Consider the following 14,049-nt stretch of genomic DNA (forward strand, 5'->3'; position numbering starts at 1 on the left):
ATTCGGTGATTTAAGTAGATTCGAGTCTAGATTTGTATTTATTAATTAGGTGATTTTACAAACAGGACGAACCGAAATAATGCGGGGACCAAGCACGGTAGAGTAGTTAATTCGTTAGAGACTTTAAAAACGTGTTTTCAGACACCTTCTAGGCACTTGCTAATAAAATAGTGCAGTTGAAGTCTTTTTATCTGCAGCTTATTTTGTCCTGATCACCTGGAGTTCAACCAAGCCTTGATTTTATTGTATAATCACTATACACAAATCAACAAGACAGCCATTAAGCAAAAGGGTGTTTTTTTTTTTACTTTTCGAAAAAAAAATTTAGGCTTATTGAACAATTGTGAAATATGAGTTTTGGGGTTAGTGAAGAGGTTATAAAGAAAGCTTGTGAGTTATCAATGAAAGCTCATGAGTGCTGTGATGAATCCAGTAATTATCTTTACGAAGAATGTCAACTTGACTCGACTGCAGTTGCCGTGTTCTCCTTTGCCGGAGCTTGGTCTGTCACTGATTTGTTTGCCGAAAATTGTTCTAGTTATGGGGAAACAAAGATTGATTTAGCTCTGTTTCCGTCGCTGAAAAGCATCGGAAGCCAAGAAGCTGCGCTTGTTAATGAAGCATTTCTTTGTAGATTTAAAGTTGTTTTTGGAAATTCTTCTCTCTCGGTTAAGGTAACTTATTTATTTTCAGATTTTATGTTCTTAAATTTGCAGTATGTTAGAAAATAGAAACTAGAGTAAATTTCAGAGTTGTGGCCAAATTTTACACCGATTTTCAAAAGGTTGGTCAGAGTACCAAATTCTCATAAATGTAGCCAAACTTTTGACTCCTTTTTTTTAAAAGTATGGCTCCCGTTAGTGACATTTAACGGGAACCGCACTTTTAGAAAGCGGAACCAAAGTTTGGCCACCTTTCTGAGAATTTGGAACTCATTTTTACCCCACTGTCCGTTATTCATGTTAGTGACATTTAACGGGAGCCACAATTTTAAAAAAAGCGGAGCCAAAGTTTGGCTACCTTTCTGAGAATTTGGAACTATGACCAACTTTTTGAAAATCGGTGTAAACTTTGAAGTTTACTTTAGAAACTATTAGTCATCATCATGTCACTGCATTATTCTTTTCTGGTGATATTTATGCATTTGTGTAATAATAATCAGGTAGATGGAGCTGTTAAAGAGCAGAAACAAGTTGTTTTTGCAGGGCATGGCCTAGGCGGTCCAATGGCCAATTTCGCGACACTTTGGTTTTTGGAAAAATATACAAGAATCGGCTGCATTGCAACTCCTAGATGTGTGACTTTCGGGTCTCCTTTAGTTGGTAATCGCATATTGCCTCATGCTGTTAGGCGTGAAAATTGGAGTCAATACTTCATTCATTTTGTAATCAGGCATGACATTGTTCCTTGCATTATGTTTGCTCCTTATTTGTCTGTTGAGAAGGAACTACAAAAAGTTCTTGACTTTCTAAACCCAAGATCGGTACTATACAAGAATTCTTCTGTATTCTTGTCAAGTGAGGCGTCATCTTTTGTTGAGAAAGTTTTGACAAATTTGTCATCTGTAGCAAGCTATGATGCATGTAACCTCGCGGGATGCAAGAATTTGTTGGTGGACAATTTTTCTAGCTTTATGGAGCTTAGTCCTTACAGACCTTTTGGAACATATATATTTTGCTCTAATAATGGAAGGATGGTCGTGGTGAGGAATTCAGACGCTGTTTTACAGTTATTATTTCATTCTTCACAACTGCAATCGAGAGATGAATGTGCCATGTTTGCAGGGCAAGTATTAGAAATGAGTTTGGGCTACAAAGACATATTCCAGGAAAGCGTGGAGGAAGAACGTGTTATTTATTTGGATAGTGCATCTGTGGAGTTTATGAAGACAGAAAAGATGACACTCGATGACCTTGGCCTGGTGAGTACACTATTTCTTGCTGCTTGTTTTTAATCTTGTGCTTGAGGGGGAGGGGAGGGGAGGGAGAAAGTTCAGTGCCGACTTTCTATCATTTTAATTGTCAATAATTTTTTCAGTTGATTTCATAACTTAAAGTTACAATTACCTTAATATATATGTTAATAAAAAGCTAAGCAGATGTATATAACTAGTGTTAAAAGCAATGTCTTGAAACTGCAGAGCTTGAAAGCAAAGGTTTGCCTCCTAACAGCAGTAGAGTTTGAGGAGCAGAAGTTAATTTGTGAGAAAAACATAGACAAAGAAGAAATTATAGAGAAACTGAATTGGTTGGAAGACTACCGAAGTAATTGTGAGCACCGTAAGAAGTGTTGTTATGATGCATTCAGGATCAAAGCAGATGAAGACGACTTTCATGCTGGGGTGGTAAGCCTGCAACTAGGAGGAATGTGGAATGATATACTTGAAATGTTAAAAATGAATCAACTCCCGGACAAATTTGAAGGTAATAAAGAGTGGATAGAGTTGGGAACCATGTACAGACGACTTGCTGAGCCTATTGCAATTGGCAGCTACTATGCACGCGGATTGAATGATGACTCAGGACCCTTCATGATAAAGGGAAGATCTAATGTATTTAAGTTCACTCAGAGATGGTTGGATCACAAGGAACAGTTTCCTGTGGAAATAATATCAGAGTCATGCTTCTGGGCCGAGGTAGAGGAGCTTATTATTCTTGAAAAAAAGAAGACGTATGATGGTTTGAAGGAAAGGATTATAAGTTTGGAGAGACAGGTTTTGCATTGGCACGAGGCCAGGGTGCTGGAGAGTGGAGTGTTTTTCGAAAATTCTACATTTACCAAGTGGTGGTATACACTTCCTGAACAACATAAATCTGAATCATGCATTAGAGAGCTGTTCAGTCAATATTAGTATGGCATCATCTGTTTCTAGGAATGTTTGAACAAATAATCAGAAGAAGCTCTGTTGCAAGCTAAATATTTTGCATTGGAATAATTGTAGTCTTATTTGCATTTTAGGTACACAACTGTCAGTCTTTTTTTATTTTTTTTATCATTTCTTATACTTGCAATTACCTTGTTAATTATGTTTGCAAAATATGCTGAGAACAATTATACAACTAGATTCTGAGGTAAGAAATAGGCTTAACTACATATATGATGAGCTAACAGTGTTGTCTTGAAACTGCAGAGCTTGAGAGCTAAGCTTTGCCTCCTAACAGCATGAGAGTTTGAGGAGCAGAAGTTAATTTGTGAGAAAAACATAGACAGAAAAGAAATTATAGTGAAACTGGATTGGTTGCAAGAATACTGTAGGAACTGTGATGCCGGTAAGGAGTGTCGTTATGATTCATTTATGAATCATGCAAATGAAATGTTAAAAATGAATCAGCTTCCAGATGAATTTGAGGGAAATAAAGAGTGGATAGAGTTGGGAACCAAGCACACATGACTTAATGAGCTAGTGCCATTGGCAGCTACTATGCACGGGGATTGAACGATGATGCAGGACCTTTCATGAACATCGGCAGGTCTAATGTGATAAGTTCACTCAAAGATGGTTGGAACACAAGGAAAAGTTAGCGGTGGAATCAATATCAGAGTCATGTTTCTGGGCCGAGGTAGAGGAGCTATTGATTCTTGGTAAGAAGGGGTCATATGATGGTTTGAAGGAAAGGATCACAAGATTGGAGAGACAGATTTTGCATTGGCATGAGGCAAGAGTGTTGGAGAATGGAGTGTTTTTTGACAAGTCCACCTTTACTCAGTGGTGGAATTCACTTACTCAGCAACATAAATCTGAGTCCTGCATTAGAGGGCTGTTCAGTCAATGCTAGTATAGCATTATCTGTGAATGCTTGAAAAGATAATTAGCAGCAAGCTAAATATTTTGCATTGGAGTAAGAGTTAATAGTCTTATTTTGCATTTTTGTTATACAATTGTCAGCAAGACTCAGAAGGAAGGTGCCAGTTTTGCAGGAAAGTCTAGTTGAGGTTACTCGAGTAAGTTGCTGACAATGCTTCAGACATCCGCAATGTTTCACGTAATGCGGGCTCATTTCTCTTTTATGTTACTCCCTCTGTTTTGAAATATAAGTCGTTTGATTTTTTGACACACATATTTCTAAGTATTTTGACCGCATAGTTAAAATCATTATTTTTAAAATTTTCTTTTTCTGAATAAAAGTATATGATTAATAGTATAATTCAGGAAAAAAAATTTAAAAAAATATATCAATTTTAACTAAACGGTCAAAAAATTTAAAAGTGTGTGCAAAAAAGTCAAGCGACCTATATTTCAAAACGGATGGAGTATTAATTTTTTTTACTTTCAAATAGTACATTTCAAATTCCAATGACTTCAGATGACGATTTCTAATTATAATTTCTGATGTCAATTATGTGACGCCTGTTTTAAGCCATATATTGACTTAACTGATTTTTATATTTATGTTCCCATCCTGAAACGACAAAACTCTCAGATTGTTTTATATAGATTTTTCATGTAAATCTCTAATTGAAAAAATCATTTTCACATCCATCTAATGCATTTCAAATTTTCGCAATGTTACAATAACAAGTATCATTAAGCGGTAACAACTAACAATATATAGTAGATGAACCCCGAATATAACTACCTATTTTCTAGATCAAGTGAATCATTCGTGAGCTATATCAGATTTCTAACAAGTTTCATAAAATTCTAAAAAACCCATGACCTAATTTACTCAACCGCTCTCGTTCAGTTGACTGATCAAACTTGTAAATCTCATTAATTTCTTAAAATAAATTTATATATTATGTATGTATCTATATAAAAATGTATTTATTAAAATTATTTAAATTGGAAGAAGTGTGTGTGTGCGTATAAGTTTTTAATGTTTTAAAAAAATTATTGTGCTGTCAGAAAAAGTGCGATTAAAAAACACGTTGTTGTAGAAATTAGATATTTGTTTGGTAGTTGTTTGAGTTTTAGAAAAGCTATTGTTTTTAATGATGTTTGATAGTGCCTGACAAAAAAAAAATGATGCTTGATCGTGAAATTTATGACTGCTTTCAACAAAAGTTGAAAAACAGTTATTTTTTAAAAAGTACAGGAATACCTGCTTTTTCTAAAAGCAGCTTTTGGCCAAAAACTGATATTTTGAAAAGTTGTTTGAAACAATTTTTCACATGTTTTTCAGCAAAAAATTGTTGTTGGCAACAACAATTCCAAACAATACCTAAAAATTATAATGAACCGATCAATTTTAAATAAAAATTAAGTATAAAGTATATCTCATATTTACACAAAAGATCACTCAAACATCATTTTTGAAGAGGCATATGAAAATTGTCAGAATTATCATATTTTTTTCGCACATATGTGAAAATATGAATTTTCAAATTGAAAGTCGAAATAACATCCGGGTAATCCACCTTATTCATATTCGATACTTACAATTTCGTGGAATAACGATTGACGATGTGACAATGATTGGTGTTAAACAGACGATGATATGTATAATACACATTTTTGGTACGGAATAAGAAAATGAAATTTAAAGAATATATGTTTTCAGAATGTGTTTGGGAGGAAGAGAATGTTTATCTGAAATAGTCATTCTAAGAATGCATAACAATTATTTTTGAACATAAATAAATAATTTACATGCAATGCTCATTTAGAAATACGTATATGAAGATATCAAGTTCAAAAATGTGTATGAGGTAATATTTTTTTTTTTGAAATAATGAGGTAATATTTTTATCATCAAGTAAGATGATATTAAAAGCATCTCCAACAGAACCCTAACTGGTTACTAAATATATAATAAAATATATTAAATATGTATCTTTTAAGTGATTACTACATTTTATTGAATGGGAACTCGAACAACATTCTCTATTTACGTTCCCTATTATTATTATTATAATTATTATAATATTATATTTAACTTGTAATAAGAGAGAGAAAGGAGGGAAAGAGTGGGAAAAATAAAAGAGTTGAATATTTTATTCTTCAAAATAGTATGAAAAATGGTTCCACAGTCCTTAAAAATGAGGCATGAAGGTGGCATTCTAACTTTTTAAGGAATTGCTAGGACTCTGCTGGAGTTGTGTTTTGTGTCATATTCCTTGTAATAATAGCTTAGAGCATCTCCAATGACGTTGGCTATAATCGTTGGCTAAATTGGACCTGTAAGACATTATGTAAAATTTGCTGAACCAGTAAGACATTATGCTTCGATGGCATTGGTTATATTGGTTGACTATAATTTAAAAATAGTATGTTATTAATATACTCTAAAGATGACATTATGCTCTTAGGACACCATCTAGCTAAACTGCTAGAGATGCTCTAATGTCAAATAATATTAAAAATGGATAAATTCTCATTAACCCAACACATGCCTCAAAATCTCATACATTAATAAAAATTTAACTCCACATAAATATATGTTTAATACAGAAGATTATCTCTAAGGATACATATCTTTAAAATTTAAGAGATCTTTAATTGTCATAATAAAAAAATTAAACACATCTCATATTTACAAACAAGATTTTCACATAAAGGGAACTCGGTAAAAGAGGCATATTCCCAAATCTCCGGCATCAATAAAAATTTAACTGCACATAAATAAATGTTTATTGCAGGCAAGTAAATAAAAAAGATCTGACGAAGACAGATATTTATTAAATATAGTCCACCGTAGGTAGTACTGTACATAGTACATTCCCATCTAAAAACAATCAAATCTCATTCCTCCTCTTAATCTACCCCCATTTATATTTACTCACATACATACAAACCTATACATACACCTATACTTACACACTCCCTACTCATTACACTTCGTGACTTCCGCCTTTCACGTTTTCTGTCCCCCCATTCTCCACTATATATACTTACACATATACACACACATTTTCATCGCGCCCCTTATGCAATGGTATGTGTTTCATGTCGATCTTGATTATTTTCATTTGATTGAATTAAGCTATTTTGTTCATGGGTTTTGCTCTTTGTTAATGTTGCTTTAATGGGTTTGCTTTGTTTTGTGTGATTATGATGATCCTTGTAGTTTGGTGATGATTATGTGTTTTTGTTTTGGTGGGGTTTTGTAATTTGATGTGATGGTTGTTGTTGAGGTGATTATGGATTGAAAGTTGAGAATTTTAGTTTTGATGTGAGTATATGATATGGTTCTTGGTATATACATCAACTCTACTTAGTTGATGTATATTCTATATGTATATATATGATGCATTAGGCTTGTTAAGAATCTAGTTCTTGTTTGTAGTTTGGTATAATTTCCAATTGAAGAATCTAAATATTTTAGTGATACTTTGTTGTTTCTTGCATCGGTTAAAAATGGCTTGAAGAGTTAGGTTAAGGAAATGGCATTAAGCATCTAGCTCATGTAAAATTAAAATTGTAGCAAGTTGTGAGATTTGTTGGTATTTGTGATCTGATATGATGTTGTAATTTTATTGCAACTTTTTGCTCATTTTTATGCACGTGAAAAGTGTTGTAATTGTTTAAAGGATTGCTACTTAAATTTGTGATTATCTGGCAGGATAGGCGTAAGTGATGCCTTTGTTGGAAGTCTTTTTGAGGGTGTGATGGGTTTATCTAAGATCTTTGCACAACAGTCCTGAATTCAATAGTTTACCTGTAAGTAGTGTCAATGATTACCTATGAGCAAGATCCTGATGTTCTTCGGTGGGGACTCCAGCTTTTTGATGGCCATCCAGTACCTGATTGTGGATATTGTGATGCCAATGCACAATATAATGCAGAGGATTATTATCAGCAGCAGTATTATAATGAGGACCGCTATGACATGGGATGCATCAGCTTGGCAAATAATGAGTTAAATGAACATGATATACAACAACTCTCCCAGTTGTCAATGGCAGATGCACCTGGAACGTGTACCGAAGGAACTTGTACTGAAGAGCCGTTGCAGACTGCTTACTATCCTCAGGAGTGGCCGTGTCAGTCAACGGGAAACTACAGTTTTGGTACTAGAAAGCTATATGAGATCCAATCTCGCATGGTCTGTTTGTTCTTTTACTAAATTGTCCATATTTCTGCCATAACTCGCAGGTAATAACTATGGCAATGAAGAGGCAGATGATGGCAGACATTCCAGTTCATGTTCTAGCCCTGGAAGGAGGTCATACTGTGAGGAGGAGTGGGCTTATTCTATAGAGCCTACGGATGAGTATGTTCTAGATGGTGAAGTAGGAAAAAGATTGAATCAAATGGTTCCTATTCCTGTAAGTTACCAACTAGAATATCAATTCAAGCGTCACAGAGAATGCAACAATATATCTATTACAAATGTTTGAGAAAATGGTGCTTCGGAATTCTTAATTTTGTCCAATTATAATCGGTGTATTAGATGCTACATGTTTATAAACTGAAAATGCTTAAAGTTTTTTTCATATTATTTTTATGTTCCCTCGGTCATCTGAATTATTATTTGATATATTAGTCATACTCTAAATTAATTTTCTTTATGTGAGCATGGCAGCATATTCCGAAAATCAATGGAGAAATACCCTCGATGGATGAGGTAACTTTAGATCATCAGAGATTGCTGGACAGGTATCATGTGTCCAGATATTTGATATCTTCTAGTCTCTTGGATTTTTCGATATTAACACATTGTTTTATATATTTAGTGTTTGCTTCATTCCCCCTAAACTCTGTTCGAATCCTAGAAAGTGCATGTTGATCTAGTGATTATATTTTATTGAGAGCTTTATTTGGTTTGTGGAGTTGATCTTGTTGTTTTTGAGTGTGGTATATAAGTTAATATCATTTGTTGCTGATAGATAATCCTAAGTTTAGATTGAAATAATTTATTTCCTTATAATACTTATGTTCTAATAAAAACTCATATTGTTTGTTTAAATAAAGCACTAAGTAACAAGGGAATCTTGATTTCAGGTTTAAGGCATTGGTGGCTTGATGCCACCAAAGCTATTACCTGTATGAACTCAATCGTATCACTGTTTTGGTATTGTAATTGCTCCTCCAAGGTTGACTATAATGCTGAACCCATTTGTCACAGGTTGCAGTTATATGAATTAGTGGAGATGAAAGTTCTAGGTGATGGCAACTGCCAGGTACACATCATTATTTGCATGCTAGCGAACTGCGTGTAGTTTGCAGCATATAGTTTATGTCCGTATAAAGCATGTCATCATTGATTATTCAATCGCGTTGTTGGATTTTTTTTCTTGCCCCACATAAGCTGTAGGGATATGAAAGGTCCCTTCACCCTACTCATTAACTGCAGGGGGGGTCTCCTTTGGAATCTTCTAAGTATAATGGTTAAATATATGCTCGTCTTATTTACTCATTTATAGGAGATAAGTGATGACTAACAGATCATGAAATCAGATGGTAATAGTTTTATACTTTTAGCATAATAGTCGATGTTGTTTGTTAAAGATAAATACTCCTATAACATTTTTGGATAGACAAAAATAAATTGGATTGGATATTATTTGAAATCCAAAACATTCAAATACTACTATAAACTTGAGAATTTGAAATGACAACTCAAATCATGCCATTTGTAATTCTACTTTTGAATTGAAATATATATTCCCAGACACAATCTTATGTTGTGAACCTGGATATTATAGATTTTGTATTGATAAGATATATTCGTGTATCTTCTACAGTTTCGAGCTCTATCAGATCAGATATATCGTACACCAGAGCACCACAAATTTGTGAGACAACAAGTTGCAAAGCAGGTTGGTTCCATGTGGTAATTGCAATTCAATCTAGTATTTTTTTAATGATTAAATGGTCTCTTAAATGGCTCATTTGGTAAACTTAATAAGCAATGTTTTCACATCTTATTTTTTCTTTTGGGTCAGCTTAAGTCTCATCCGGAGATATATGAGGCGTATGTTCCAATGGCTTATGGTGATTATTTGAAGAAGATGATCAAGTAATTTTCCATCCTATCTCATTTTCTGAATTGTGTTTATAATGAATGCATTGTGATATGCTTTGGCAACCGTATGTTTGATTCTAGGGGTGGTGAATGGGGTGATCATGTCACTTTGCAGGCTGCTGCAGATTCGGTATGTCTTGAATTTAAGATATTATCCACACTGTTAATTGATTTCACCTTAATGTCAAAAGGAATGATCTGTATGCCAACTTCTACTCTTGTTAGGTTCAGCTGCCAAATTTTTTTTAAAAAAAGGATCCTTCATGCATACCATACTTACTAATGCCATCCCACTGCCATGGGCTACATTGTTTCTATATATGGACATATTTAAAAAATTTGACCACTTGCTGGCTTAACATATAATGTTGTACGTAAGTATCAGGTTATGCCCTAATTTTTAATGTACAGAGCAAATTACACCTTAGTCCTACTTAAACTATTTCGAACTATTTGCATCTCCAAATTTCTGTTTAAGCTGTAAGTTTTAGGGTTTAAGCTTAAAAAAAGGTAATACCATATTTTGTGGTAGCTAGCAAAACCTAACATAAATTTGTCAATATTCACCCTCTTGATACCATTATTCAATAAGTTTTATTAGTTTTTTAGCGAATAGAGCTCCTCTGTTGATGAAAAAAAACATCCCCTTGTAGGTTGGTAAAATATAACATTTATAAGTCATTTCACCAGCTCTCTTTTGTAATATATTAAAATTTTGTTACTTCCCAGCAATTGATCCAATCAGTTTGATATTTTTTGTGCAGTATGGTCTTAAAATATTTGTCATAACATCATTCAAGGACACCTGCTATATCGAGATTCTTCCTAAAGTTCAAAGATCCAACCGAGGTAACCTACTTTAAGGTTTACATGTGCTTATCTGACGCACAGTATGATAGAAAGATTGGATACATACATGAGGAAACCTATGAAAAGGGACCTATTGCAATTTGTATCTTAAATACTTCATCTAACTTTGTCAACTTAATGCAAATTACTTTTAATTCAATAATGTTCAATTGCATAACAACTGATTCAAAGTAATCCTATTTAAAAATTTAGAAATAAGTGCATCAGCATTACCTTTATTTTGCTAGTTGCCTTTGAGAGCGGAGCCTTACTTTCGATCATGATATGGTAGTTTGGCGAATATTACGAATCATTTCATGTATCATCATATTCAATTAGATTTTAGATTATTCTTTTTTACAAAACGTCTATTAGTGTAGGTTAACTGTAATAATATTTTCCATCGAGTATGTAATTTCTTGCTGTACATTATTTTATCAAAAAAGAATAAGAAGAAAGTGCACACCGGTGATTCAATTAATTATCTTTACTCAAAACTCTGCAGTCTGCATCGATGGGATATCATGGTATTTTTGAAAGTTTGAATCCTGTAGATAATTTATTTCTTTGCCATCATCCGACGGTTATTTTGCTTGAGTCATTTCTTTCGTGATCTCTTTTAAGATTTAATAACTGATCTTTTTTTATTAGAATTCAAATGCCTGTCCCTTATTTTTTTGCTTCTTATTTTTTAAGATGGAAACCGCTTGCTTAGGAAGTATTTATTACCTTTTACTGTATGGGTTCAAATTCCAAATTTCCATACTTAATTTATTTAGAACCTATAGCATTGAATATCATGCAGAGGTTTCTGTGTTTGCAGTTATTTCTTTGAGCTTCTGGGCAGAGGTGCACTACAACTCAATTTATCCTGAAGGAGGTATAAATATTTTCTACTTACATACTGCTCTTTCCTTTATGGGGATAAAAGTTGTTTTTGCTCTGTTCTGTTTTCATCAGCAATTTAATATCCACGAATCTACTGAACAGATAAAAGGAGGCGTATTATTTGGGTTACAATGTTTGATATTCATAATCCACATATATTTAGGAGAGACACGAAAATAGAGGGCTAATCCTTTGCACACCATATGATATTATCATATTATGCCATCCAGTTTTCTTTTGTACATGAAACAAATTAAAATCCACATGAAAACTAATGAAGAATCACATTAAGTCAAGTATGCTGTGTATGCCAAGCGACCAGTCTCACTCATCTATAACCAGAGATCTTTTTCAATTATTTTTGATGAAGAAAGAATTGTAACCAGTAATAACCTCCCGAAGTCATAAACTTCTATGAACAAGGACAGCCAAACGAAGATGTAGTTTACTATATGTTAATACCTTTCCTCGTTAAATTGGGGAATGATAATAATTGATACAACTATTCTAGCTGCTGTCTTTCATCAGTTTAGTTGATATGCAGTAGTTGTAGCGTGTGCATTAAGACCTATAAGTTTATGGTGGCAATCTAAATTGCAAATCTGCCTTTGTCTGCATTCATATATCACTAGACACACAAATTGATATAGTTGGCTTGAGAATAGTAGCAAACTATCAAACATCAGTAGGTTATCTGCAGCAAACTATAATTCTGCATTTTCTGTCATGTGTTCTTACCCAGATATGCCTTCACTGGTAAGCACAAAGAAAAAGAAGAGGTGGAGTTCTCAATGTGAGCATTTGGATTTAGAGGACGATGACTGCTGAAGGATGTCATATATGCTGCTGTCTGCTTTCAGCTATCAGCAGGAGAGGATTTTACTTGCATATAATTATCTACATGTCGGTTCCTTACTGGACTGTAGTCTCTCCTTCCCCTTTGATGTCATGCTTAGAACTTTGTGAATTCTTTTTATTGCAACTTTCATTCGCTCGTCGTCAAATAAAAAAAATAAGTATTCCATAATCTAGCATCTCCGGAAGGGTACTGCACCTGATTGCATAATTGGTAGGTTTTTTTTCTTCGTTCAATAAAGTCTTAAATTTATCTAGAATTCAGATTTTGTAAAATTGTTCATTTCAGCTGAAACTTGTATTCACAAACAGTTTCTGATTCTCCTCATTTTTTGTTGTATAGCTTTTTTTTTTATTGTAACTGCATAAACACAGGTGGATAAGATGGTTTAAAATAGCTTAAGTCATAATGAAAAAGTATTGGTTCTTAAATTTTTCAATCAAATTAGGGTGATTATATATGTGCTAGGAAATCAAACTAATCTGATAGCTGATATATACTCCAACTACCAGTTTTCTGTATTTTTCTTATGAAAAACTAAATAAATTTTAATTTATTATAGGGTTTTTCCACAAATACCCAAGTCTTAAAAGTTTTTTTCAAGAATATGTAATTTCTTAAAGAAAAATGTAAAATTATAATCGTTCAAATAAAATTTACAAAATTACCAATTTTTTTAATTTTTTTTTTGTAAAAATACGTATCGTAGCAACCCTATATGCAACCATAAATATAATGTTGAAAATTACATTTAATCGCATAATGAAATATAATGTTGAAAATTATATTTGATTTCATAATGATGCATGATGAAATATAATATTGAAAATTACATTTAATTGCATAATGAGTTGTAAGTAGGGCTGTAAATGAGTTGATACGCTCGATAACCGTTTGATGTTCGGTTCGAAAAAAACTCAGTTCGATTCATAAACGAGTCGATCTTGAGCACAATGTTAAGGTTCGTTTTATAAACGAGCTGAACTTGAGCACAGTAGAGTTCGACTCGATAGTTCGCGAACAAGTTCGAATCATGAGTTCGTGAACATGGTTCGTGAACTTGGCTCAGCGTAGTTCGTGAACTTGGCTCGTGAACATGACTCGTGAGCATGCCTCGTGATCATGGCTCGTGAGCGTAGTTCGTGAACTAGCTCGTGAATTGAACTCGTTAACATGCTCGATATTTTATAAAAATTTAATTGTATTATATATATATATATATATATATATATATATATATATATATATATATATATTAATTTGGATGTCAACATTAATTTCTATTTTAATTTGTTTATGTCGAACTTTGTTTTTTTTGTTTATTTTGGATTAAGGATGTGTGAGTTTTATTAATGGATGATTTATTATGAATTTATGATTCCTTAGAGCAGAAATTAAAATATTGTTTGAATTTTAATTTATTTTTTTAATTAAATTAAATAACAAACAAGCTCATAAATAAATTTATGAGTATAAGCTAGCTCGTTAGCAAAGTTTATTAAACAAGCTCGTGAACAAAATTATGGAACGGTTGGTGAGCAAAAATTC

The 14,049-nt window shown here is 33.1% G+C and overlaps 2 protein-coding genes across 4 annotated transcripts; both read left to right on the forward strand.

Annotated features, from left to right (window-relative positions):
- Positions 1-178: 178 nt before the first annotated feature.
- On the forward strand, positions 179-4,093 carry LOC108219593 (protein EDS1). 2 transcript variants are annotated; one of them, XR_010291492.1, is made up of 4 exons: positions 179-674; positions 1,163-1,921; positions 2,141-2,958; positions 3,131-4,093. XR_010291492.1 is itself a non-coding variant. In XM_064092588.1 (3 exons), exons 1-3 carry the CDS (start codon positions 351-353, stop codon positions 2,849-2,851), a joined length of 1,794 nt encoding a protein of 597 aa, XP_063948658.1. In that variant the 5' UTR covers positions 179-350; the 3' UTR covers positions 2,852-2,983. The 2 variants fall into 2 exon arrangements, 1 of the variants encoding a protein (XP_063948658.1); XM_064092588.1 differs by lacking the exon at positions 3,131-4,093 and having other exon boundaries at positions 2,141-2,983.
- Positions 4,094-6,650: 2,557 nt separating this feature from the next.
- On the forward strand, positions 6,651-12,828 carry LOC108215828 (OVARIAN TUMOR DOMAIN-containing deubiquitinating enzyme 12). 2 transcript variants are annotated; one of them, XM_017388415.2, is made up of 11 exons: positions 6,651-6,875; positions 7,503-7,950; positions 8,036-8,208; positions 8,466-8,539; positions 9,009-9,063; positions 9,628-9,702; positions 9,829-9,902; positions 9,990-10,038; positions 10,673-10,757; positions 11,581-11,637; positions 12,388-12,828. In XM_017388415.2, exons 2-11 carry the CDS (start codon positions 7,614-7,616, stop codon positions 12,471-12,473), a joined length of 1,065 nt encoding a protein of 354 aa, XP_017243904.1. In that variant the 5' UTR covers positions 6,651-6,875; positions 7,503-7,613; the 3' UTR covers positions 12,474-12,828. The 2 variants fall into 2 exon arrangements, with proteins under 2 accessions (XP_017243904.1, XP_017243905.1); XM_017388416.2 differs by having other exon boundaries at positions 6,735-6,875; positions 7,508-7,950.
- The last annotated feature ends 1,221 nt before the right edge of the window (positions 12,829-14,049 follow it).

The sequence above is a fragment of the Daucus carota genome, chromosome 4 (assembly GCF_001625215.2).
Source record: "Daucus carota subsp. sativus chromosome 4, DH1 v3.0, whole genome shotgun sequence".
Classification (NCBI taxonomy): Eukaryota; Viridiplantae; Streptophyta; class Magnoliopsida; order Apiales; family Apiaceae; genus Daucus; species Daucus carota.